Source organism: Amblyomma maculatum, chromosome 4, assembly GCF_055883805.1.
Source record: "Amblyomma maculatum isolate TAMU_Amacu chromosome 4, ASM5588380v1, whole genome shotgun sequence".
Taxonomy (NCBI): domain Eukaryota; kingdom Metazoa; phylum Arthropoda; class Arachnida; order Ixodida; family Ixodidae; genus Amblyomma; species Amblyomma maculatum.
In genome coordinates, this window is record NC_139347.1 from 86601153 (window position 1) to 86628524 (window position 27372).

The 27372-nt window shown below is 44.9% G+C and overlaps 1 protein-coding gene across 1 annotated transcript; it reads right to left on the bottom strand.

Moving 5' to 3' along the window:
• Window positions 1-179: 179 nt before the first annotated feature.
• ArgRS (arginine--tRNA ligase-like protein) lies at window positions 180-27372 on the bottom strand. The gene is made up of 14 exons (XM_084602078.1): window positions 27227-27372; window positions 26791-26937; window positions 26191-26379; window positions 24107-24378; window positions 23086-23269; window positions 22140-22269; window positions 21205-21309; window positions 16934-17112; window positions 13815-13924; window positions 11706-11811; window positions 9321-9434; window positions 2902-2960; window positions 2125-2366; window positions 180-343 (listed from the first exon to the last, which is right to left on the bottom strand). The coding sequence occupies exons 1-14, from the start codon at window positions 27272-27274 to the stop codon at window positions 234-236; spliced, it is 1995 nt and encodes a 664-aa protein (XP_084458204.1). The 5' UTR covers window positions 27275-27372; the 3' UTR covers window positions 180-233.

Below are 27372 nucleotides of genomic sequence, written 5' to 3' on the forward strand. Positions count from 1 at the left end.
GAATCGTCAAAAAGTTGTCTGCATTGTCTTTTAACTTGAGACCACTTCACTGGCAAATTTTATTTGGTGCATGACTTGTACAGTTAAGTGTTCCTCAGCTGCTGTTTGCCTCCACAGCTGCATACTGAGGTTAACTACTTAACCCGCTTAGGTTAAGCATGAACCTAAACCTCAACACATGAGATTGAAAGTTGTCTTTATTAACCTTAGCAAATAATTTGAGGCCTTTATTCTCACATCTTCTCCACAGTCCTGATGCCAAGGATAAAAAAGCCTTTGGTCATAATGGCTGCAGTTGCTTCACACAACAGTAGGCGTCCCTTGTTGATGCTGACGACCTCACCTGCAGAGCAAGCAAACTTGTATAATGAAACGTAAAAGGAGGGAAATGAGCAAAATAAATTTTCACTGGGATTGTATTGGCCACAGCTACAAAAAAAAAGTGCCCTGTAAAGCATCAGGTTCACTTATTTGCACTGAAAACCACATAAATTACAGCTAAATAGTAGTTAATAATGAATAATACTATTCCCCACTCATATTTTTCACTAAATTTGGGTCCACTTTAAATAAGAAAATAAAATTGTCATTGGTTATAGCGATGAGATATTGTGCAAACTGAAAAATAACAAATCTGTACATTTTACGCCTTTCAGGCAAATCTTTCCACCTGACGGCAAAGCTTGGCTAGGCTGCAGCTTTCGCAACATTTTCTTTTCTCCCACGAAGAAGCGTAACTTGCTTCACTGCATCGCTTGGCTCGCTGCCCTCATATTGAGCTGGCTTAGAATGAGTCAATCTGGCCGCACTGGTTGACTAGGAAAATGCACTTCCTGAATTTCTCTTCTTTACTGATCTGCACAAACATGGATGGTTTGAACAAGTGAGACTTGTTGGTCATTGGCAAAGCCAAGAAACCACAAAGCTTTGCCAAAATGCTCTCTATGCCTCGTAACCCGTACTCCCCCTATCTCCTCGCTGTCTTTTGGGTGGAATTTCGAACCGCGCAAATTTTTCATACATTTTTACAATACTCCAAACCTATGTGAAAATATTATCGCATTAGGTGTGCGAAAAATTATGGAGAACGCTTAAGCTTCGCCTTTAAAGGAGCATAGACACGTCATTTTTGGATTCGTGTTTTATCTTCTGTACTGATGCATAAGACATTACTGTACACGGACCACCTCATGATATTCACCTACAACAGCTGAATAATTTATAATAGATTTTTTTCTGACCAGTTTTGGTTTCACTTTCAACAACCGAGCGATGGCTGTGACTGAGTAAGTCTAGGTCACGTGAGGTATGAATAAAATAGTGATATAATCGTTCCTGTGTCATTTTAATTCACCAGAACACTAAAGCCAGCCTGCCTCAAGGACACAAATTACAAAAAGCGCAGAGTCAGCGATTACATCGCTGTTTTTTCATGCCGCGCATGGCCTAGACTTGATTACGACGTCCCAGTCATCTCTCAGCTGCTGAAACCGAAACTGGTGAGAAAGGAAAACTCAATTATGAATTGTATAGCGGTCGTAGGCGAAAACTGCGTGCGGATCGATATACATGTATGTCTTGCGCATCATTAACAAGAAGAAAAAATGCCACCAATATTTGGTGTCTATGCTCCTTCAAGGATATGATGTGATAGCATAGGCTACCAGCCCATATACTACAACGGCCCGCCCTAACCAAGCTACATGAGCGTGCCTGCATGGCCTAGGGGTAACGTGAATGAACGGGTCCAGGCAGGCTGATTCTGATATCACCCACCCGTGTGAAAGGAGAGACCAAAGTTGGCAGTTCCTGCCAAACGTAACATCAGGCAATCCTACGCCCAGTTAGTGCTTGGCCATGTGGGCTACCACTTGCCAGCGTCATGCTCGTAATTTTTCGCTCGCAACGCTGACGGATGGTCGCCAACGTTAAAAATGCATCATTTCTATAGGCCGTCAACCAGACACACAAAAGCGCACTAAGCAGGGTTGTATCAGTGATATTTCACTACCAACAAATTAAAATTAAGCCCTAAGTGCAGCAGGAAGTACGCACAAAAGAGCTGTAATGCTAATGCCATGCTCTGCGCATATGCGGAAAAGAACAGTAGGAGACAACACTTGCCCGTGGTGCGGTCTTTCTCTATGCAGTAGCAATTGTCGTAGAACTCCGAGAAAGTCTGGGACAGTTCGAAGAGGTACTCGCACAGTGGGTGAAGGTACAGCTCTTCAAGCATGGTGGCCAACACCTCTGGGAAGCGCAGTAGTGCCTTGGCCAGCTTGCGCTCCTTCGGATGTTCCACGGGCACGGTCACATTTTCGCTCATCAGCGAATTGAGGGACAAGCCCACGTTGCGTGCTATTGACCTGCACAGATTCACCTCAAGTTGGGTAACTTTTAACACCGAAGGAGAGTCTGGTAGCAACTAATCACCATGACTGCACATGCAGTTAAGGCACCCACATAAAGGGTGATTTTTCTTGAAGCCATGTACAAACTTGTATTTTGAAAACTACGAAAGATATGTCTGTAGTTTGTACAGGTGGGTGTAGTAGCAAGGCAGACATCACATACAAGACAGGGCATGGTGATTAGATAAATAACTAATCAAACCTTTTATTAAGAGGCAATATTATATTGCAAAATTGAATGAATCCTGTTAACACCAAAGGTGAGCCATGTTTCTCGATTTTATTAGCAATGTGGTTCAAATTGTCAAAATAAATAATATGGAGCTGAGTTTGCTTTCCACCATGCCGCCCCTTAGAATAAAAATGCTGATTAGTCAATTTTACTTAACCTTCTAATCGACAATGTCAATCATCATCAAAACTGCAACTTCAATAATGAGAGCGGAAAGCATAATGGCTAAAGGTAAGGCTGGTAGGACAACTTGCTTACCTGATCCTTGTCAGAGCATAAAGGAGATATGCAGCTGTGTTGCCCCTATCATCAAGCATCTGGAAAAGGAAACCAAATGCTCAGGCAAAAGTAAAAAAGATGAAGATGTCCTCAATATAAATGCTGCACCGTCTAAACATAAATCAGTCAGAATATCAATTGTCCCATTTATTTTCTCGACAGTATGTCGCTTGATTGTAACTTCTTGTAAGCACCTCAGTTCCCATATCTAATAACCTCTAATTGAAAAAGACATTAAATGCGCAACACTGAAACCCAGCAACATACTAGTCTGTTTCATGCAAACCATAGAAGCTCCAAAGGAACAGAAACCCAGCTTTTACCATGGTGACGGTGTCATAAAGAAATCGCCATTAGCTAGTGTGAAGCTACCACAACATACCAAATGACCAGCAGTCGCACAGCTAGAAGGTGCACGCGGCGTCCTGAGGACAACCAAGGGCACATGATGTCACATGCAGTGTGACACCACAGGAAAGTGGCAGTGGCAAATGAGGCAGTATAGTATACAGATGCACTCAGACGTGTTCGGAAATGCATGCGGGCATGCAAAGAGGCTCTTTGCTGTCGCATATTAACAGATAATGAAGTAAACATTTTTTTTTACGACATAAGCCATTATACAGAGCACATCACGAGTCACCGTATGGATAACTTCGTACAAGGTCAGCAGTCGAGGTGGTCAGGGAAGATATCAGAACAGAGATGGGCAGTGAAAAGGAAAATGAGAGGGAAAAAAAGGGGGGGGGACGCTTTCACCAACAGAGAGATAAAAAAAAAGAACAAAACGCAAAACTCGAGCGAGCGGCTTTACCCTTTATCACTATCAGCGCTGCGTTGGGCTCATGAGGGATGTTATCGCTGACATGAGTGCCGGTAGACCTTTACTACCCTTTGGCTTTGCTACTCCACTCCTAGCTTTCTGTGTTAAGTCTCTTGCTGCAATTTAAAAGTGAAAGAGCTCAGCACAGATTCACTCTTTGGGTAGCCGACAAAATAACAAACAAAAAAAAAATGGCGTGCATAGGGGAGAAAACCTGGGCCAGGGGGCGCTGCGCCGCTCTGTGCGTCAGCGCCCTCCATGGAGACCCCGTCAAAATCTACGCGCAGCCCGGCCGCGTCGTCTGCTAGCCGCCGCATAGAAAAGCATGTTGTCGTCTGCTCCGCGCTGCTTTCTAGCACGTGTTTGCGCGCGCGCGCTCGGTTGTTTCTCTCCTCCTCCGACCGCATTGTGGCCACCGTCGCGCTCTAACAATGAGGGGGGAAGAAGAAAGAAAGAAAAGAACTAGAATGAAAAAAATGACGGCGCACTTTTTTCGCGAAGCTTGTGTGGAAACGGTAACGGGATGGTTGTGGGCCTTTCTTTTTTTTTTTTTTTTGGGGGGGGGGGGGGGGGGGTTGGGGATATCTCGTACTGTTCGTGTGTCGTAATTCTCTAACTGGCGGTGCCGAAGCAGCCATCGTGGAACCGAGTCGGCCTCAAGAAACAGATATTCGTCATTAATGCGATCACTTTATGTCAATCATCCTATCCTCATGCGATCCTGCTTCGGGAGCTCAAAAATGCGCGTTCGCTATAGAGATAACTGAACTAGGAATTGCGCAGCGTAACAGTGGAATTAAGAAGACAAAGGTTTCCGTGGAGAGATGTCCCCGTCTGCATGGAAAGTCGTCAGACATTTCCTCGCTGTTCGTCTCGTAGAGAGGAAACTGCCGCAAAAAATGGCATGCCTCGGCTTCTGGGGAATGACCCAAGTCGTTAGGAACCCCTCATCGTTAAAGGTAGATAGGTCATTGATTTCGAACGGCAGCGCCGCAGCAGCGAACTTCCCCTGGCCGGTGCCGGCAGGAACCAAAGGGTAAGGCGGCATGCCTTGTGCCTTTGTAGGGAACGCATCCTAAACGCGCCGAAAACAGGCCCCACGGCGCCGGCAGCACTGCCTAAAACGTTTGTCCCCAAAGAGCTGAATAGGCCCCTTTCAAGTGACCAGTCACAAAGGGAAAGGAAGAAGCACTCGTCTCTGTGTACAAGCAGTACAAGCCTATCGGTTATTCTCAACCAGAAGGCTGGACCCTTCATTCTGTGAACATGGACAGAGGCCTCAAGTCCTTCAAGATACCTATCGTTTATCTCCCGCCTTCAAGTAGCGAATTCGCGTTCATTTTTTTTTTTTTTTTTTTTGTCTGAGCCTGCCAACAAGCGCTCTTTGAAAACAATGTCCGGCGATCAATTAACCATAATTTCTTGCTTTCGAAAGCACCGATAAAAAACGTGCCTCCAGCCAGCCTCTATGTCAGCCGGGACACAGAAAAAAACAAAATTAAGAAATCCCACTGGCAAAGAGTGCCGGCTTTGCGCGCGAAGACGCGCCCCCAACCCCCCTCGTCCTCACTCTCCTTCTCCCGCTCCGCGTGCACGCGCGGCTGAACGTAGCACGCGCTCCCGAGCGAGCAGGCTGCGCAGACTCCGCAGACAGCCGTGCGCAGCGCGGGCGCGAATGCGCGTAGGTTTTGTAGTTCCTCTCCGCTCCGCTGGAAACCGAGCGCTGGCGTCGCGGAGCAAACTCCAGCTTTGGTTCCCTATAGACGGTGCACGAACTGCCGAGCCACAGTGCTACAGACGATGCAGGGGGTACATATTTCACTCTGAAGGCTGCATGCATTCATGTTGGACGTGACTTACAGTCATCATCATCATCATAAGCTGGACTATACCTACTACAGGGTGAAGGCCTCTCCCATATTCCTCCGCTAAACTCAGTCCTGTGCTAGCTGCATCCACTTGACCCCTGCGAACTTCATAACTTTATCTGCCCATCTACATTTCTGCCGGCCCCTACTACAATTATGTTCCCATGGAATCCAATTTGTTATCCTTTTCAACCATCGGTTATCCTCTCTTTGTATTACATGCCCTGTCCATTTCTTCTTCTTCTGACATATAGTACATGTGTTCAATAAGAGACCCTGATCAGGCAACCTTGATAAATAACCTGAATGATCAGCAGAAGATGTTGATTTGTTTCATCCCAAGTAATAACGTAAGCTGCATTTTTTTTTTTTTTTTGATGTCCTCCTTTTTCACCTGCAGAAAGCTATTTCATCTTAGCTTCTCTTGCAAGAGCTACCATTACAATTGTTGTGAACTTGAATATTGGTACAGAATACTATCGACAACAACAAACGAAACTCGAAAAACAAAATGAGATCTTAGCTGGCAGAAGCTTCAAAGGTGCAAAACCATTCATTGACAAACTGGCTTGTATTTCTTCTCCAGCAGCTGGTAATGTTTATTGCCCTTCAGTTCACTATTCATTTTCGATCGCTGAGCAGATACAGCCGATCCCGGAAATATCAAACTCAAAGGGAATCAGGAATAGTCTAATATGTTGATAATTAAATATATAAAACGCGGCAATGAATAAGGTCACCTGCGATCTAGAAGTAACGGCATGGTGCAACGCAGGAACGTATTGATACGTGGCAAGGTGAGGCCAAGAGATTAGTCCAAGATGACACCGCACAAAACACACAGAAAAACAGCAGCGTCAACCGGGCACCAACCGACACTGCTCTAACGTCGTCTTCAACAAAACTCACAAGATTCTTCTTCCGTCCTTATGCAGATATCAATGCACGCACCGCCTAATGTAACAGTATTTTCAACAGCGACAATTTGCCCGGCGGCATACTGGAAGTGAGCCACTCGTCGAGTGTTGCTAGGCCTAGCTTGCTTTGCAGTGAAGCTACTGCGGATGGCACGTTGTAACTAAACACTACCTAGAGTAAGAGGCCTAATCGTGTTGCCAGCGCAGTATAAGCACAATTACTTTTCATTAAAATTAAGGCATAGGTGGTATTTGCGACGCCCTCGGTGAGAAGGTGAGCGATGCATGCCTGAAGAGAGCTGCCGATAGTCTTCAGTTAGCTAGGCCAGCTTCAGTGCACTGCCAGCGTTGTGTTGAATGCTGGCTTCACTGCATGGCAGCCATGTCGCAAAAAAAAAAAGAACGGCGTCACCAGACTGAAGGCAACCGCCAATCACGTGCCATGTTCCTCACATCACACACTCACATGATGAAACGAACCGGTAGGTGCCCAAACCCATGCCGACACTACTTCGTGCACAAAATGTGACTGCAGAAATGCCATTAGGACAAGCACCACTGGCGGAGCATGGTGCACTTATCAATACAGTCAAACCCGGTTATATTGAACCCGGATATATCGAAATTTGGTTATAACGAACTCACGAAATATACCCTTGAAAATCCCATGTAAAAGTATAGGAAAGCCGCGTCATATATTGAACTCAATTTCACCGGTCGTTCGATATATCGAACTCTGCACCAGGCACTGGAAAGTGTGCCTTCCACGATCGCATCACCCTTGGCCGTTTGCCGCAAGACGTTTACAAGCCACGGGCGGAAGGAATGATAGAGGACAGTTCCCCAAAGGCGCGCGCATCTGCAGTTATTGTTTCCCGCGCGCCAGCACATGACGTTTGCAAGCCATGTGCATGGGTGTACCCATCCTTTTGCCGAGCTATCTCTCTCCTTCAGCATGCTACGCATGCGCCAAGCCGGCTCAGCCCGTTTTAAGACAGATGTCCGACGCTTTCTCCAGCGTGTGTTGCGAACCCTCTGCACGCGGTGGCTGACGTGGCTATGGCGCCTGCGGACGTTAAGAAGCGGCAGATCTCTCTCTCTCTCTCTCTTTTTTTTACAAGATTCATTCATTCTTATCGTTGTGCTGTACGCGCGAAGTAGCGTAAGATATGACGGCTGCGGACGTTAAGAAGAGGCAGGCTGTCTTTTTTTCTTTTTGGCGGAAGTCGTTTATCCTTGCATGTATGGATTAACGAATCCACCATGCGTCTGCCCCAAGCGCGGCGTGATAAATCGAACCAGGCTTGTGCAATCAAGCCATCACGGGCACTATGTCAAGTTCGCTCCCCGCCACCACAGGAGCTGGCAAAAGATAAACACGCCGTGACGACGTTATCGCTGCGCACCATCTTGGCACGCTGCCAAGAAATGAGCTGTAAATGAGACAACCGAAACGGAGTGACACGCGCCATCGACATGCAAGCGAAAACACTCGCAATTTCTGCCGCAGCGACACAGAAACCTTGTTTTAAGCTGCCCCGGTGGCTCGAGTGGCGAGAGGGATGCAGTTCCAACAAGTTTGAAATTGTTCGCTCTGTCGCTGCTGCTCGTCTCTGAGATCGCTCAATCGCTTGAATGTGAGCGAGCTGGCCTTAACGCTTTTTTTTTTTCTTTTCAAAATTCTCAGGTGCAAAAGTGGAGGGTGGGTTCATTATGTGAGTGGGCTGGTTACGCGACAAATACGGTATCGTTTTTCGCATCGTAAGTGCCATCACAAGCAGATTTCTGTATATCGAATTATCGATATATCGAACTATTTCGCGATCCCCTTCGAGTTCGATATATCTGGGTTCGACTGTATATCAAATATTTTGCTTACAGGAGAGAGATAAAAGCACTTAATTTTGCATAATATGTTTGCAGGAATTCTTTGAATCTTTGATGCAAGAGACAATTCAATATATATTCTGGTTCATTGTATACAGGGTCAGCAGTAAAGCACAACAAAATTTATGGGGGACACTTAAGCTCCGCCTGGGTGTGATGTGATAGTGCAGGCTACCACTTGAAATATAAGGCCCCGCTCTTACCAAGCCATTTGAATGTGCCTGCATGTCCCAGGGATAACATGTCTCACTCAGGATATAAGGGTCCTGGCAGGCTGATTCTGATATCACCCTCCCATATGAAAGGAGAGGCCCGAGCTGGCAACTCCTGCCAAACGTAATGTCAGGGAACCCAACCACCAATCAGTGTGTGGCTATGCCAGCTACCATCTGTCGTGATTTTCGCTCACAACGCTCGCACCGGATTTTCTAGTGAATGAGGCTTTTGAAGCTATCGCGTTACAATTGTGTACTATCATCCATTCTTTTCAAAAGCTAGTTGCAATTTGGGCCATCTGCCTGCCGCATTAGTCAGTTTCACAGATAATCATTTGCACCACAAAGAATAGGCTAAGTAAATTAGAAACAATCTTTACCTGAACTACAGAACAGATTTATTTTGTGTACTGCACAGTGGTGGCAATGACCAGTAGCATGTTGGAGAAGTTCTGTGCAGCCAGAGAAAATTCGCTTTATAGCAGCTTCCTCATAAGGCCTCGTTCACCAAAAATTAAGCATCAGCGCCAACATTGCGAGCGTTCGACCTCAATCTCTTCCACCCCTCATCAGATGCCAAAGTATCACCTACCATTGGATTGAGCAAGCCGGCATGGCGAATACCAAGCAAGAAATTCGGTGACTAGAGCAGTGCTAAGCACGGTTGAAATGTGAAAGCTCAACTTACCCGGTCAAATGAGAAGACATACTCGTGGATGCGGTTGTGGGAGAGATCGGCATACTTGATGCACCCGTACGCCACTGCTTCCTGAGCTCGTTTCAGCTCTTCAGGTGACAGAACCTGGTGGACGTGCATTATGCAATGTATTATCGAGCTGTTCTACACCAAACTTAATTAAGGAAAAATATGGACAACCTCCATAGTGCACCATCATTGTGCGCTATCAATATAGCACTGCAATGAACTAGAATAATGGGTAGTGTGCTAGCATAACACCGTCAATGTTTTAAAGGTGTGGGCCAGCGTGGTGGCGCTATATGCACCTTCACTGTACAATGCCTCAATGGATGGATAGATGGAAACAACTTTATTTAATAAAAAAAAAGTCTTCCAGGGTGGTCCCCTACTAGTCCAGGAGTCCACGGGCTTTTGCTTCACATAGAGTCCGATCTGCCAGCCATTTCTGACCAATGCTCGCATACCACTGGTAAACAAGTGCCGCTTTCGGGCGCTGTTGTGCGGGCCGGGCCCATAGGTAATGCAGATATTGTCACATTATCCCAAAGGACATTATCAAAATTGAAAAGTGTTGGCACTTTATTTCGGTGCTTGCATGCACTCAAGTTCATCCTTTACTAGAGAGTTTGCCACATAGCCACAACACTGTGTACGCTACTTCACCCGTGCCAGGTGCACGTTTTCCCATTCATGTCTTCTTACTTAGGTAATTAGAATCAATTCACAATAACAAGATCAGTATGTGAGAGAAGCCTCTATTTATTTATTTTGAGTTAAGCGAACTGAGCGTGTACAGACCAGCCATTTGGGCACAAAAGCCAACAACATTTCAATAAATATTTATTTGCCAATCAAAGTTCCTCCTTTTAAAATACAAAATACTACATGCACTTATAATCTTACCATCACATTATTTCAATTACTTCGTCCAAATCACTCGGAACCATTAGCTTCACCCTTTCTTACTTTTTTAGGCTTGTTTGAGTCACCTTTTTTCAAGGAAAATTACTATCAGGTAAAACATTTCATGTGTACTGCATAGCTCTACGCAGTGCAGTTTATTGCATACATTCACGTATGAGCTGCACTCATGTAGGTACTGCTTACCACATAAAAATTACCAAAATTACCGCACAAAAATGTGAAAAACCAATTAGCAAAGAGTTATCGTATATATTCCACATGTGTATATCATTCCTTCCGCGGCATATTCCATGGAAGGTTACTACATAAACAAACATTACAGGGCCTCTTATATGTCTCTTCAGAGAAGAATGATGAAAGCCTACCCTTTCACTCCTGTCATTTGCCTCTCATCATTTGCCTCTTATCCGCATTCATTGCAGTGCTACATATAATTATAATTGGTTTACAGAAAAAGAAAGGCGCAGTATCTGTCACACACTGTCGCTACACCACCGCTTCTGTTGCATGGTGTTCCTCAGCACGCGGTTCAAGTGAGGGATTGCAGGCAGCAGGAACGCTGGACAAGAACGCATCTCGCGGAATCTCGCAGAAAATGACAAATCACGCACACAGGATTTCGTTCCATGAACCTAGAAAGGCTTTCAACTTAATAACAAAACATTACAATAAAGCGAAGGCGCCATTTAATGAAGCACAGCATTCAGCAGCAAAGCTGGTAAGAAAGGCATATGCTCGCAAAGACGGCCGCAGCCTTTGCATATGATGTGCATTTCTGAATCAGTAGTGAAACACAGGCAAATGTCAAATCACTGTGCACAAGTACACCCGCCTTGACCTTAATTCGTTAAAACTGCCAGTGAAATTACATCAATTTTTTATTGTGGGCAGTCGCGGCTGGCGATTGTTTATCCAGACTTTCAATGTGTAATCACTAATTCTGCCATGCTAATTAGTTTATTGCTAAAAACGGGTCACTGTACAAATGGGGTATGCATAACCTTGATCATTTGTCATAGAAAAGCTGAGCACAAGAAATAGAGCTTCCATTTAAGAACGACATCAACAAAATCTCGTAAGAAGTGTGACCCGTACACAATTTCACATGGAATGTGAGACTGCTTAACATCCGTTTGCCCCTCCAACATTTAACTGCCGCATATTAGAATTAGCATTAGCTTTTGGTCAGATTGCAACAATTACTGCATGCTTAACACTCTGCAGACTGCTTCTGTCTGAAACCTGAAAAACCATTATGATCAAAAAAGTCTCCAAGTATTAAAAGCAAATGCTTGTCACATGAAAATTCGTAACTATGGTTTAGCTAAGTCTTTAACTATCCAAAAATGAGACTGAAGTAACAAACAAAGCTGTCACAGCCTCATGAATACTACCTCAATAACTTATAATGACTAGCATTATCAAACCACTCAGCTCAGCATCAATTACCTTTTCACGCTCCTTTTCATGCAGCTTTTGCAGCGACCGTTGTAACCCTTCATCAAGCAGATCAGCCAGCTTCACGGTGTCACCAGAGCGAGTTTTGAACTTTTTCCTGCACACAACATGCCAGAAAACCCACTATGACACTAGCAACACATAATACAGTTGTGCTCTAGACTGTAAATTAAAATATTCCCAAAGAACAATTAGTCCAATATATATATATATATATATATATATATATATATATATATATATATATATATATATATAAACAGGATGTCACACTACTTTCCCGATTATCTATTTTATTCCAACAGTTTCGGACGGTGGACCGTCCACCGTCCGAAACTGTTGGAATAAAATAGATAATCGGGAAAGTTGTGTGACATCCTGTATGAATTTAACTCTGGCCCATTAGTAACAAGCAAACCATGTATATATATATATATATATATATATATATATATATATATATATATATATATATATATATATATATATATATATATATATATATACATATATATATTGCCACCTAGCGTTGCCAGATGGCGCACGGCTCTCCGGAAAAGACGATGACGTCGGACTCGTGCTAGCGTTCTGCGGCCGCGTTTGCTGACTGTGCTTGCCTGAATCCAGGTATTGGACCATTCCTCTCTGAGGACTGTGTGACTCTCTTTTAGAACTATGTGACAATATAAAATATATATATATAAAAGAATACCTTGTTTACTGACATCCTCATAATTATCACCAACCTGACTAACCCACTGCAGGGCAAAGGCCTCTCCTATATCCCTCAAATGCACCCATCCTCTGTCAGCTGCATCCATTTCATCCCTGCAAACTTCTTAAATCTTATTTGCCCACGTAACTTTCTGCCACACCCTGCTATGCTTGCCTTCCCTTGAATTCAATTGTGTCACCTTTAGAAACTATCGGTTATCTTGCCTTTGCTCTGCATGACCTGCCCATGCCCAGTTATTCTTCTCGATTTCTACTAGAATGTAATTAACTCATAATTGTTCTCTGACGCTTCCTGCCTTGTAACATTACATGTACCATATTTTGTTCCATAGCTCTGTGCGTGGTCCTCAATTTAAGATGAACTCTTTTTGTTAGCCTCAAACGTTCCTGCCCCATATGCAAGTACCGAAAAAATACAATTGTTTTTACTTTCCTTACATTAGCAACTTCGAGGTTTGCAGAAATTTCTGGGAGTAAACAGACTGAACAAGAAGACAGACACATTAAAGTGACAACACTAAATCAAACTGAATACCTGCCTCGTGTCCCAAGATTGTAAATACACTACGTGATTTTTACCTAGAGCAGTGCCTGGATTAGATAAGAAATTCTGTAAAATGAAATAGTCTAGCAACACCACTTCGAAACTGGAGTAACTATGCGTGCTCAAGTAAACTCTTTGCCTGTCATGACTGATTTATTCCTTTTTTAACACTATTTCAATAAGATGCGAGGTGCCGTCAAAATAGGAGAGCAGTGTGGCAAGTGAGGATGAAATATGAGAATGCGTAACATCAACTGTCTCGCGTGCTGCCGCACTGTGCAGCGTAAAACTGAAACACACAGGAAATTCAGAAAAGCAGCATTCTTTCGCAAATGGTATGGCCACCGTTACAAAGAAAGGTGATAAACTGCAAGCCAGGGGACATGGGTCCTACCAGCCACATACCAGGCGAAATGCAAGGCATCCACATTCTTTTAGTAAACGAAGAACCCCAGGTAGTCGACATAATCCGTAAATTATCCTTTACTGCGGCACCTGTCAGCCTCAGTTGCCCTAGGATGCTCGACCCCATAAACACCACCAGAACTTTGAATTACGTGTTGTACATTTTGTTTGAGTGACAAGGACAGCCTGCAGCAGGGCAGCTTTTGCAGGTAAACTTGACAGTAGAGTCACAAGAGTCCAGCGAAACAAGAATTTCTCCACAACGGCATCCGTATCGTGGGTGCTGTTTACAGCATTCAATGAATGCAAACAATGATGCAACAATTCCAGCACGTCCTATTGTCCCTGCACCATTATCTTCAACACAGCTACAATACAAAGCACAGCGCTTGCAGCACATGAGCGCCACCACTCACTTGTCCTCGCCCAGCACGACACCAAAGCAGCAGTGGTCTAGCCGCACCTTGGAAGTATCCACATAGCCCGCTTTGTGCCCACACGCAAAGACGGTGTTGAAATGTTGCGCCTGAAACCATAGAGTGCAAACACATTTGCCTAATAAAACTGTACATGCAGAGATAAACAGTAAGAGTGTAGTACATTTTTCTTGGCGATAACTACAACTACTAGAATACAACTACGTCCATTGCCACAGGCCTGGTTGGACAGTGCCGTGAAAACTTGTGAGCCTCAACTAATGCGACATTTGATAATTTGATGCGACACATCGCCACAGAGAAGACTCACATGTTTAGCAATGATCTGATAGTAAAATAAAAACATGCTCCAGTCCATGTGCTCATGAGATTGTTGTAACTACTTACAATGCAATACTAGACCTGCCATCTTACAGAATAGCATCTTAGCATTGCTATTCTGCTTACAGAATAGCAATGCTACCAACCCATCTCCTACCAGAAAGCAAGACCCAATACAGTCGAAACCGGATATATCGAACTCGAAGGGGATCGCGAAAAAGTTCGATATATTGATAATTCGATATACAGAAATTGGCTTGTGACGGCACTTACGATGCGAAAAACGATACCGTATTTGCCGCGTAATCAACCCACTCGCATAATGAACCCTCTCTCCACTTTTGCGCCCGAGAATTTGAAAAAAAAAAAAAATGCTTTAAGGCCAGCTCGCTCACATGCAAGCGATTGAGCGATCTCAGCGACGAGCGGCAGCGACAGAGTGAAAAATTTCCAACTTCTTGGAACTGCGTCCCGCTCGCCGCTCGAGCCACCACGGCAGCTCAAAACAAGGTTTCTGTGTCGCTGCGGCAGAAAATCGCGAGCGTTTTCGCTTGCATGCCGATGGCGCGCGTCACTCCGTTTCGGTCGTGGCATCCACAGCTCATTTCTTGGCAGCGTGCCAAGATGTTGCAGTGATAACGTCAGGGCGCGTTTATCTTTTTATAGCTCCTCCGGTGGCGGGGAGTGTGAACTTGGCAGAATGCCCGTGATGGCTTGATTGCACAAATCCGGTTCGATTTATCTCGCCGCGCTTGGGGCGGGCGTCATGATCGCAGCAGCTGACGGCGTGCTTCCCTTGATTCATACATGCAAAAATAAACGGCTCCCGCCAAAAAAAAAAAAAAAGCCTGCCGCTTCTTAACGTCCGCAGCCGCCATATCTTACACTACGTCGCGCGTACAGCACAACGATAAGAAAGAACGACTCTCGCAAAAAAAAAAAAAAAAAAGAAAGAGCTGTTGCTTCTTAACGTCCGCAGGCGCCATAGCCACGTCAGCCGCCGCGCGCAGAGGGTTCGCAACACACGTTGGAGAAAGCGTCCCACGTCTGTCTGAAAACGGGCTGAGCTGGCTTGGCGCATGCGTAGCGCGTGCTGAAGGAGAGAGCTGGGCAAAAGAATGGGCACACCCACGCACATGGCTTGCAAACGTCATGTGTTGGCGTGCGGGAAACGACAACTGCAGATGCGCGCGCCTTTGGCGAATGGGCGCGGCGCTGTCCAGAACTGTCCCTTCTCATTCCTTCCGCGCGTGGCTTGAAAACGTCACGCGGCAAATGGCCAAGAGTGATGCGATCGTCTTTGGGGAAGGCACACTTTCGAGTGCGTAGTGCAGAGTTCGATATATCGAACGACCGGCGAAATTGAGTTCGAGATATGACGCGGCTTTCCTATACTTTTACATGGGATTTTCAAGGGGATATTCCGTGAGTTCGACATAACCAAAATTCGATATATCCGGGTTCGATATAACCGGGTTCGACTGTACTTCCTCATAGCACAGTGATTGTTTTCGATTCAACAAAACAGTTCAAAAATGAATGTTCGCACTAGAACCCCTCACAAAGCCACTACCCATAAATTGGCTAAGCAGTCATCTCAAGAAGTGCTGCTTGACCAATAACCTCGACAGAACTGACCACGAGGTTATGTGAGGTGTCAAGGGCAACAGCTCGGGGAGGCGCAAAAGTAAATTCTCATCTGGTGACAGCACATTTCAGTGACTCAAAAAAGGTGTGATGGTGGTGAGTTATTGTGCAACAAACAGAATTCATATATAAAAGAGCACTGAACAAGGGTAGGGGGGGGTGGAAGCCTCAGTTCGCAATTCGAGCCAACATTTCGATAAGTGGACTTCTCTTCGTCTGGGCAGCGCGATCATCAGAATTTATGCATCTTTTTTCTTGTTCGATATCCAATCTGGTGCTGCCATTTCCAAAACAGACCAACATTCCTTGTGCAGAATGTACAGAGCACCTCATATTTATTCCAAACAAACATCCCTTTGTGATTTTTATCTTCAATCAACAACAGCAGAAAAAGAAGCAGTTCAGCTACGTTACTACACCAAAAACATAGTATGTATAATGGGATCTCAATGATACAACTCTCACGGACATCGAAAATTAAAATGCATTATGTAAAACAGGCTCCAAAAAGTTGCATATGAAACATACTTGGCAGAGAACATATTGGACTGGACTTTTTGTTGCTAAATGTCTGGAAGCAAACTTTTCTGAAACCATTAGAAGTGAGTGGTAGTTTCATCACTTAACTCCACATCTTTGTGCTCTAACACTTTTGCTGAGAGCGTCATCCTGCACGAGGTCTCGTGAAAAGATCTCAGCACGCAACATCTTGACACCTTACCGAGGTCGGTTTTGTGGGCCACAACAAAGGCTTGAAACTGAGGTATATGCGCTACAAAAATAAAAAGTAAATTCTCAGCAAAAATGGAGGGGGGCATTATGTGAGTAAATACGGTATCACGTAAAACACAGGCCAATAACGCTGCAATTACCACGGCTGTTATCGCCTCCCACTAGAACTTTTTCACTGGCTTTCAGAGCAAAATCAGAAACCACGCGAGTTTCCGATACTTTCATGATCATTTATATCCAAACCCACATGGACATGTGATCACATCAGCCATATGAAACTGCATTGCTCCCATAGGATGCTGTGTTAGCAACAAAACAAAAATGCCAAAAACACATTAAATTAAGCAAGATGGTATCAATGAGATTTCACTTATGTAGCTATGTATACAGTAACGCACCTGACCAGCATCCACAACATATACAATCCAATCTGCTTTCTCCTGCTGCACCCGATGCCTGAGTGCAGCCATGTCGGATGTGTCGTATGTGTAGCCCCCATCACTCTTGACAATCGTCAGTGGCACCGACATACCATCAGCAAACATCACTTTGCGACCTTCGTCTTCCTCCAAGAAGCCTACACAGAAAATCGGACAAAGCATGGCTGATATACTTGCGATATAGTGGCCACACCTTCAGCATTTCTTCCCTTGTGGGCAATGCGGTGTCCACAAAAACTGTACAATCAAGCTCAGCCAAATCACATAACTACAAGTGGCACATGACCAGCCAGCATGAACTTTCCCACATGTCCCTTGTAGCCAAAGCCCATCTAACGATGCTTCTCTGGTGAACAGGTAAATGCAAGAATTTTCAGTTAAGGCAGCGACACTGTTTAGCAAAGGAAAAGGCCCCGTGCAGCCTGTGATGTAAACGCACATTCTAGCATGGAATTGCTGCGTCGCATGCCTTGAGTAGCAGCACAAGGAAGCAGGTGGTGGGCCTCCCATGCACAAAATATCATGGCCAACAGTTTGAAGAGGACCACGATACCAAAAGAAATTAAAAAAAAAGCACATGCAGCCAAAACCTCATTGATATGTTCCTAGTTCATATGCTTGAAACCACTGGCAGTAAAAATCTCCCATAAAAGTTACCATTTTTCCTTCTGGTTAATATGTTCCTAGATAGCACTATTTTCCAGCTACCAGGGTTAAATATTCAGCAAATTGTGGTCATATAATAAGTTTCGTGACCAACTAACTGCACATATGCTAACAACATGTTAGCGGGCCACAATTAACAGTGCGCAACATGAAAGAATGAAATTGAGCGGCCCTCAACCATCTTGGTGGCTTCTCTGCAGTTCCCCTGTGCAACGAGGCGAAGTGTAAAAAAAATAAAATGAGAACAAGTGCCAATGTAAGAAGCTGATTTCACGGAGATGCTACATGAAGCGGAGAAACACGGCAGCTGTTTCAGAGTGCCTTAGGATCATGGGGGCGAAGCATTAGAGAACCATACAACTATGCACTTGACTACACATGCTTGCGTGGCCATTGCAAAATGCTTCAAGCCTGTGAGAGCACTCCATATACGGTGTGAAATAGAAAAAAAGAGGCAACACCCACGCTCAAAAAAAAAAAGAAAACTCTCACACAGACAGGGCAGCAACACTTTCCTTTTTTTGCTAAAAACCTTCAAAAGTGTAATAGGGCGTTTATTGACGCTCAGATGGAGAGCTATGAGGAGAGGACCTTGCAACGGCGAGCCCAGCGTACTTCTTCTTTGTCTTCGTCGCACAATGCACTGGTGCATGTCGATGGCTGAAGTGCTGACTATCACAGTACATTTTCACACACAGTCACACGAGCACAGTCAATAACGGCTTGATGAATCGATAGAAAATCGTATCCGAGGATGATATCATGCGAGCAGTTCAGCAGAACAATAAACTCGATGGGGTACAAGACGTCTTGAATGAGCACACAGGCTGTGCAAAATGCGGAGGGGTGAATGTGCTGTGATGAGGCGGTGCGGAGCGAAAAGTCGGAAATCGGAGTGGTCACTTTGCGAATTCGACGGCAGAGCACTTCACTGATGACGGAGACGGCTGCACCGGTATCGACGAGAGCGAGAACTGTGGCGCCTTCTACAGAAACTTTGATAACATTAGCGGGACGACACGGAGGACTTGAGGAATTCGAAACAAGCGCAGTTCTTGTCCCCGGAACTGCGGCTGTTAGTTTCCCTCAACGGTGCTAGTAGAACGTCGCAGCATTGGAGAAAGCGATCGGCGCCGAGGAGAATGTGATCGACGAGTGGCATAGGTTTGGCGATCTTGTGAGACAAATTGAGAACCGGGCGGAATCATTTGCGAGCGTGAGTCGGTATCGTACGAGTAAAGTCGAATGTCAGGCTGTGGAGGTTGGAGGCGCTGGCGACAAAGGCGTGCAACATGGCCCGGCCGACCGCAGGCATAGCAAATCGGAAGGTTGTCCGTAGTACGCCAAGGTTTCATAGGATGTGGGCGGAACCTTGAGGGTGGGGCTTGGAACGAAGGCTCAGCATGCGGCGGTGAACGGTAGGCAGGGACCTGCACATAGGAGCCAGACGTGGGCGAAGGTGGTGGCCTAGCCGTTACTTGGGCATACGTGAGAGGTGCCGTCACAGGCGGCAGCACGGGGTTGGACGGCAAGACATCAGCGACGTGTTCTTGCACGACACGGCGTATAGTAGGGGCCAAAGATGGAGCCAGTTCAGGAACGAGGCGGCCCGAGTCTTGAAAATGGGGAAGGAGTGAGATTTGACGTGCAACCTCTTCACGAATAAAATCTTTGATCTGTTGATTCAGTGGGCTCCCTTCAGAAGTTGGCGAACCACCCAGGGCTAATGAGGATACGCCTTCGTCGCACACACTGGAGCGGCGCCTAGAAGCGCGCCGCTTGCGGAGCTCGTCGTAGCTCTGGCAAAGCTTCACGAGTTCACTAACGCTGGTGGGATCTTTCGCTACCAGCATCTGGAAGGCGTCCTCAGAAATACCCTCGAGGATGTAGCGGATTTTGTTCGCTTCCGGCATGGCCAGGTCGACTCGTTTGCAGAGATCAACGACGTCTTCTATGTAGCTGGTAAAGGTCTCATCAGCGCGCTGAACACGATCGTGCAAACGTTGTTCGGCACGAAGCTTACGCACTGCCGGGCGGCCGAACACTTCCGCGAAATTCTTTTTAAATGTCGACCAAGATGACAGGTCAGCCTCATGGTTCCGAAACCAGAGGTTCGCCACGTCCGTCAGATAGAATATGACGTTACTGAGCTTGTATGAGTCATCCCACTTGTTGTAGCTGCTTACTCTTTCATACGATGACAGCCAGTCGTCGACATCTTGGTCGGCCGTGCCACTGAAGAGGCAAGGGTCACGCTGGCGCACGACGCCAGAACACATGATCGTGGGTGGAACGGCCGGCAGCGTAGAAGTGGACTCGTCTTGCATGGCGGTTGTAGAGGGTAGTGTACGGCTTCGCAGTTCCAGTTTGGATGGGATCGTACCCAGCACCTCCACCAATTGTAATAGGGCGTTTATTGACGCTCAGATGGAGAGCTATGAGGAGAGGACCTTGCAACGGCGAGCCCAGCGTACTTCTTCTTTGTCTTCGTCGCACAACGCACTGGTGCATGTCGATGGCTGAAGTGCTGACTATCACAGTACAAAAGCTTCACATTCTGACGTGCTATCAAACAAAAACTCGCGTATTTCTGGCAGCAACACTGCCGAGACGTCCTCTTCACACTTTGAATCATAGTTTTGATGTTCGCCATGCTCTGGCTTCATTGTAGAGTAGCAAACGATGTGGTGTGCTGGTCAATTTCTCGCACATGTGTCCTCTGCTCACCAGTGGTTAGAGAATATGCAAGGCGACTGGCTTCGAGCATGACTGTTTCATCGTCGACAGTTCGAAATGCACTACTGTACACAGAGTTCAAATTGTACAAGTCCTCGTAAAATGAATAGAGCAAATTCTTCCCCCCTTTTTCGCAGTCCATTCTATGTGTCCGGGCGCGCACTCAAAGCCAAGCCTTGCACCAAGCTTCATCACGAGAAAAGCCGTGTAACTCAACATTGTGACCTGTTTTGCTGTTGGCAGAAGTCTACAATACAATGATGCGTCAGGCTGTGCTTCAAATCACATTGATCGCGGAATCAATGCGAAATGAACTAGTAGTAACACGCATCAATTAATGCAGACACTGTAAAGAGCTGTGAATGGCAAGTGAGCAGAACTGCAGAACTTTTTGGGGGCTCATAATCGATACAGATATGATGAGCTATCCTGTGTTGTCATTGCTCTGTCCTCTGCTGGCATTATGTCGCAGTCGTTTAGGATTCTATGTTATTTACCTCTGTCTACGTTTTCGTCACAGAGTGTCACTGTCCACCGGTTTCGAAAAATTGGGTCTGTGTCCAGCTTGTGATTGAAATCAAATTAAAATAACTTCATGGCAACATACATGATTGGGACAGCTGGGGAGCATCTCTGTATAACCAGGAAAGCGTTCACATTCTTTACGATGTTTTTCGTGACAAGTATATGAGGTCTAAATACACACGCGTTTGCATTTTTTTGTCGGGGTTTTTTTTTTTTTTTTTTTTTTTGTGTTAGTGGTAGAACATAATGCGTGTCTGAAAGGGACATTTGAGTCTGAGTGCACAGCTCACAAAAGTTCTCACCTCGCTCAGTTAGGTCTTTCACTACTTCTCCCATCATTTCCTGGTAGAAGGACTCCCCTCTCTCAATCAGTGTTGTATCCAGACGTTCATAAATGGTTTGGAATTCTGGAAAAAAAAAAAGAAAGCCATTAATTTGCCTGAACCAGTCCACCCAGAGGCACAAGGCCCCACCATAAATAATGCACAAGGTGCATCTTTAAGAAAACTAATGTAACAATAAAGAATAGAATCCCCATTGAGAGGGAAACACGGCATCCCACAAAAAGTGGCATCAAAAAAAAAAGCATGTGCTACTATCAATTGGATCAATTAAAGTTAATTTGAGATAACCATGCTGAAGGGAGCAGCCAAAGCCTAAAGGCCAGACAAGGAGCGTAAGACAAACTCTCTGTACCACTTACAGACAGCTAAATGCTAGGGAATTCATGAGTCTAAAGTTAGGCTAGGTTAGGTCGTCAAATGTGAGCATTATAACACAACACCTCTGTCTTCACTGCCAGCTGTTAAATGCTCAGTAAGCTGCAAAATGTTCAGAAACCTGTAACTTCAGGCTACAGGAATGGGATAATCATATAGTGAAAGATGTTTCCACGATTTGGATTGAATTCACTGCCTATAAAGAAAAAAATCTCGAGTGGCCTAGGCATTCACATACAATGATGAAGTGTAGGGTAGGCGCATGTCAGACAAGGACATGAGTCTAATGTTTGCGGCCAAGCAACACACACTGTCATGCACAAATGCTCATCCATCTGAGGTGGGCGTCTAGCGTGACAGGCATAAGGGAACCAGGCAAGGTGGAGAAGTAATCAGTGTTTCTACTGTTTCTCTGATTTCCTCCTCGCAGGCCTTCATAACAATAACGGTACACAACTGAGAAATGTGTCATTACCACAGCAAAAAGAGAATGTAAGTGATCCCTTAGCACGCTTTACCTTTCCTCGAGACGTCGCAGATCAGCTTCCATGCCGAGATCATGTCCTGGTCATGTGATTGCAATTTAACGACACATGCGTAGGCGCGTTTCTTAAATTCTTCATCCGAGTCAAACCGCACTTTTGATTCCTGCGTGTAAAGGTATGAAGATGATAGCAGACCATAAGCGCCTTTTGCAACCGCCCTAATACGGTCCACTCAACTAACAACACACCATCAGTCTATGCATGCCCAGATTTACGCTACAAAATAATTCAAGTTCAGATGAAATGTGCACAGAAGGGCCACATAATCTTAGCTCATCACAGTAATTGTGCGAGTGTTCCCGGAATCATTTTCTTGGATAAATTAAACTTGTAGAAAGATTTTCATGCAAGTTCAAATACAAGAGCACCAAGAATATACCATTATACAAGGTTTGTGAGGCCCAGCCTATATCAAAAAATATACAAGTGATAGTGTTTACTGCAGTCATACATTGCCACTCTAGTAGCATGTAACTAAGCTCTGGACAAAAAAGCAGAGAGGACTTCTTCTGACACAGGCTGCACATTTTTAATGTTATTCAGCAAGAGTGCAAGGAAGGTGAACGACCTAACAACAGTAAAAAAAGCAACACAGTGACACTGTAAAAGGCTTCCTTTTGAGCCAACAATAATCTCAGCCACAGTGAAGTGACAATGACAAGGAGTACTGTGAAAATGTGAAGAGCAGGAACTATATATACAAGTGATAAATTCTGTAGTGCAAGCTTCAACTTACCCGGTAAGTCATATTTTTTTTTCAATTCTATGCTTGGATGGTCGCATTGCATAAAAAGTCTCATAATTTGTAGTCCTCTGATTAAGCTGTCTTTGCTTGCTAGCGTGCACCAACACCAATGCTTAACCTGCTCGCGTCCATACTCATCAGTTCACTGACTACACTTATACACGTGAAAATCACCTTATAAAAGGCCTGCAGGTCCCCGATGGGTGGCGAGTGTACGAGGTAATCGGGGAAGCGGTCCTGCAGGTGCGCTATCAACATGCCAAACTGTGTGCCCCAGTCTCCAACGTGGTTGAGCCGCAAGACATCGTGTCCCACAAATTCCAGTAATCGGCAAATGCTCTCACCAATTATGGTCGACCTGCAGGCATAACAAACAAAAAAGACAAAGATAACCCTTAAGGAAAAGATTAAGAAATAAGCCCAAAGATAATGGACTAGCCCACAAACTATAGCTGGCACTACTGACAACACTCTAAGATACAGCTTACACATGCATTGCACAGAATACACACCTGCTGGAACAATTTGTGAGTTGCACTTTACGGCTAAAATACGCTTAGAACAACAGAGTGAGCTCCAATCCAGTGGAAGCTTCTCCTACTATCTTGCTACTGTTAACTTCTTCACATCTGACCTTTTAGCTCCAATCTAACAACCCACAGATAAAAACACACACACCTCATCCAAGTGATGGTTCACAAGGCTACCAATTGCAGGAAGGAATGCGAGTATGCATAAATGCCTCATCCGACATCATAAGCTTCACTGGGAGTATCATGCCATGCTAAATAAATGAAAATGAACAAAATGGAAAAGAAAAAGAAGAAAGAAAAAAAAAGTTTCTATTTTAAGAGAAAGACATAAGAGCAAATTCGAAGCATGCAGTTTTTAAAACCAAAGCTTACCAAATTGACACATTTATGATAGAAAAAGAAAGCAAAAATAGATGAGATAGAGGGGTGTCAAAGACAAAACTTTGTTTACAGAAATCCTATTTGTTGATCATTTTGTTCAAGATGAAAGTTTACTGCACAAACTCCTTTGAACAATTAAAAATTTATATATTTATCTCATTACATCATGCAATTCGTCAAAGATACCTAGATAACATCAATGTTTAGAAGTGCTCTTTGTTTCTCATCTATTCTGCATTGCTATACGTACAAACTGGCAGTGCATCTTATAGGCAACCCACCTGAGGTGGCCCACGTGCATCTGCTTCGCAATGTTCGGGGACGAGAAGTCGACGATCACTCGCTTCTTGGGCCCCGCTTGGGGTGGAGGCAAGACCCCCTCCGTCAGGATGCGATGCACAGACGATGCCACATAGGTTGGATTTAGTGTCACATTGATGAAGCCGGGTCCAGCCAGTGAGGTCTCGCCAATCACTTCACTGGCAGGAAGCTCGGCTAGGATGCGCTTGGCCACTTCAATGGGCGACATGGGCTTCCCTGCCTTCTTCAGTGCCTAAAACAGCCAATGCATTACACTTCTTATAACCATTTCCCACTAAAAACTTTTCTCAGCAGCAGTTTTACTGTTCAAAGCCACTGCATTCAACTCCAATTGTCATCCTTGACGTAAACTGATCAAAGGTGATGAACAGAATGGAGAAGCATCCCCCGCAAGTGAAATAGACACTTCACGCTCCACCAAGATGGCCAAGAGGTAGGCAACTAAAAAAAGGCATGTTCTAATGTACAAGAGCAAGTAAAATTTCAACTCCTTGTCCCAAACACTGACAAAATATTCCACTTCAAGGAGTAAAGACACCAAATGTTTGTTGTTTTTTTCTCTGGAATGATGCACTGCATGTTAGAAAGCATCGGCTCTGCTACAAGGTACTAAATATTTTACAATTGAACTTTTATTTTTTTCTCTCATGCAGCTTTGTCGCATAACAGATGATTCAAGATCAAGTGGGGCATACAAAAACTTTAGTATGGAGCTGCTTTCGCATAAGAAGAAAAAGCCGAGATTGTATTGCGGTTTTTGCATGGTTTACACGACTCCAAATCATCTATTCTGTCACAGCCACCATTTGGCTGTCGAAGTTGAAACAGCGTGGGGAAAAATTCAATTGTAATTCAACCGGCATACGTGAGTTCCATGCAGCAATTCAGGCATTCTATTGCTTAGCACTATTGCCTAGCATAGCATTGCGAAGAAAAAAGCATTCATGCGAAAATTTTGTGTGTCTGGTCTCATCACAACGTCTGCACATTTTTTCCACCATTAACTCCTCCTGCACAGGTGCAGTCCCCCTCAAGCCCTGCATAAAGAGCATTACAGTTCCGTGTGTGTGTGTGTGTGTGTGTGTGTGTGTGTGTGTGTGTGTGTGTGTGTGTTGTGTGTGTGTGTGTGTGTGTGTGTGTGTGTGTTGTGTGTGTGCGTGCGTGTGTGTGTGTGTGTGTGTGTGTGTGTGTGTGTGTGTGTGTGTGTGTGTGTGTGTGTGTGTGTGTGTGTGTGTGTGTGTACATTTTTCAACATAGGCTGCCATGCTTGGCGCAGCGTCTGAGAGCCGTAATCACCAAAACCTCAGTTTGAGTGCACACCGATGTAAGCACATGTGATGTCAGTTCAAATCTCTGTCGCAAGCTGACCTCCAACTTGACAAGCAGACATATGCTATACGCAATGAGAAATGAGCATGGCATCACCCAGAACGCTGTACGACAAAAGGTTGCATCCCAGTCTAGATACGAAAGTCAGGAAAGCTGCCGCCACATGAAATTATAAGTATATATAGAAAAAAAAACATGTATACGTTCATCTGAGGTGGCATGGCCTCGGCCACGGATATGTCCCGATGCATCCAGAGATGCATTTTGGATGCTCGGTTTGCTGAGTGCGTTATACGACTGCTTGATGATGTCACTATTTTCTTCTTGGCATCACTCGGATTTTAACCATCTTACGAAGATAACATCAACGAACCATGCCGCTGGCTTTTCTCATAATGGTACAAGTAATGCTTACACATTAAAACCCTATTCGGGACAAGCTAATGTGCCCACAATGGCTGGCAGATTTTGCTTTTACTATGTTTACCCACAAGCAACTAAATGTGATAATCTGTTCCTAATAAGGCTAAAAGGTACGACAACTTATCATACCACTCCCACCGAGTACACCATTTTAGTCACAGCGTTAATAGAGTACACATACAGAATAAATGTCTTCCCTTTTTTGCCTCCATACTGCATCATTAGTACGAACCACTCTAGCTTTGCTCACAAATATAGCCCCAATTTACCCAGAGGAGTGGCGAAAACTCACCTGTGACAGCGGCATCGCGGCGTTGCACTGATAGTCACCGAACTTCTCATTGCTGCTGGGCAGCACAGGCACAAACGGGTCTTCAATTTCCGGGAAAGCTGTCCGGACAGCGTGAACAAATAGCTTCAGCAAGGTGTCCCGGGGACTTTCCATAAACTTGCGTCCTTTGGCCTCCTCCTCTTCAACGCTCTGCAGAAGCCAGTCAGAGTAACTTATTCTCGCGCAACAGGGCGCGGCCTCCATGATTACACCTTGTCTCTTCTCTTTGGAGCAGACAGCGTGACAACACTTCCTTGTACCGTCGCTGCCTGTTCAAATTTACTATACAGTACAGAAGAAAATGACCGTAACGCCGAAAGTACGTATAAGCACTGCAAGAATTCATACCAGTTTGTCATACAATCGTCAAGCCATTCAAATCCAGTTTCCGCAATGAGAGGTCATATAAACGATCTAGTATACGGCGTGAAAAAGCGAATTACCTTTGTTCACATGCTAAACTGAGAGTGTCAAAAAAAAAAACCATTTTGACAAACCAACAACTTTCCACAAGACGAGCGTAGCCACTTACCCCCGCAGGGCGAAAGCTCAAAAACTTACCCTCTTGAGTATCTGTAGCCTGTATTTGAGCTTGGCATTCTCAGCTCGAAGGGCAGCCAATTCGGGAGAGGCTGAGATGTCATCGACGAGACCGTCCGTATCCTGAAGTTTCTTTATCTCGAGTGCGATTACCTCTGCTTCCGCCTCCTGTGCGAGGTTTTCGAGGGATATAAAGTGTGCTTACTTCTGCCCGACTTGCTCATTTCTTCACTTTAAATACAGTTCATAAGTTCGCAAGCTTGCATCACTTTCACAATGCCACGCTCAAGTCGAGAACCAACAAAACAAACCCCATGTCCGATCACCGGCTGGCACCAATATAAGTAAATACGTTATTAATGTACCAACAAGTAAATCATAATGAATACAGAATGACTCAGTAACGTTCCGAGGTCGGTACAACTGATGCACTTTGAGGAAAATAACAAAAACTTACAGCTTTTTCCACGTGCTTCGAATACTTTTCCAACTCGGCAGGTTCCATGCTGGATTGAAAGGAAGGAACTGCGCTGGCTGGCTACGGCTTCTACCTTGCTTCAAAATATACTGACTAAACTATATTTATAATAATTTACTATTTGA

Coding starts and splice junctions, on each gene's coding strand:
- ArgRS (XM_084602078.1), bottom strand. CDS start 27,274: ATGGAACCTGCCGAGTTGGAAAAGTATTCGAAGCACGTGGAAAAAGCT. Junction 26,938..27,226: donor CGAAGCACGTGGAAAAAGCT/GTAAGTTTTTGT, acceptor AACCTCGCACAG/GAGGCGGAAGCAGAGGTAAT. Junction 23,270..24,106: donor ATGCACGTGGGCCACCTCAG/GTGGGTTGCCTA, acceptor TTATGCCTGCAG/GTCGACCATAATTGGTGAGA.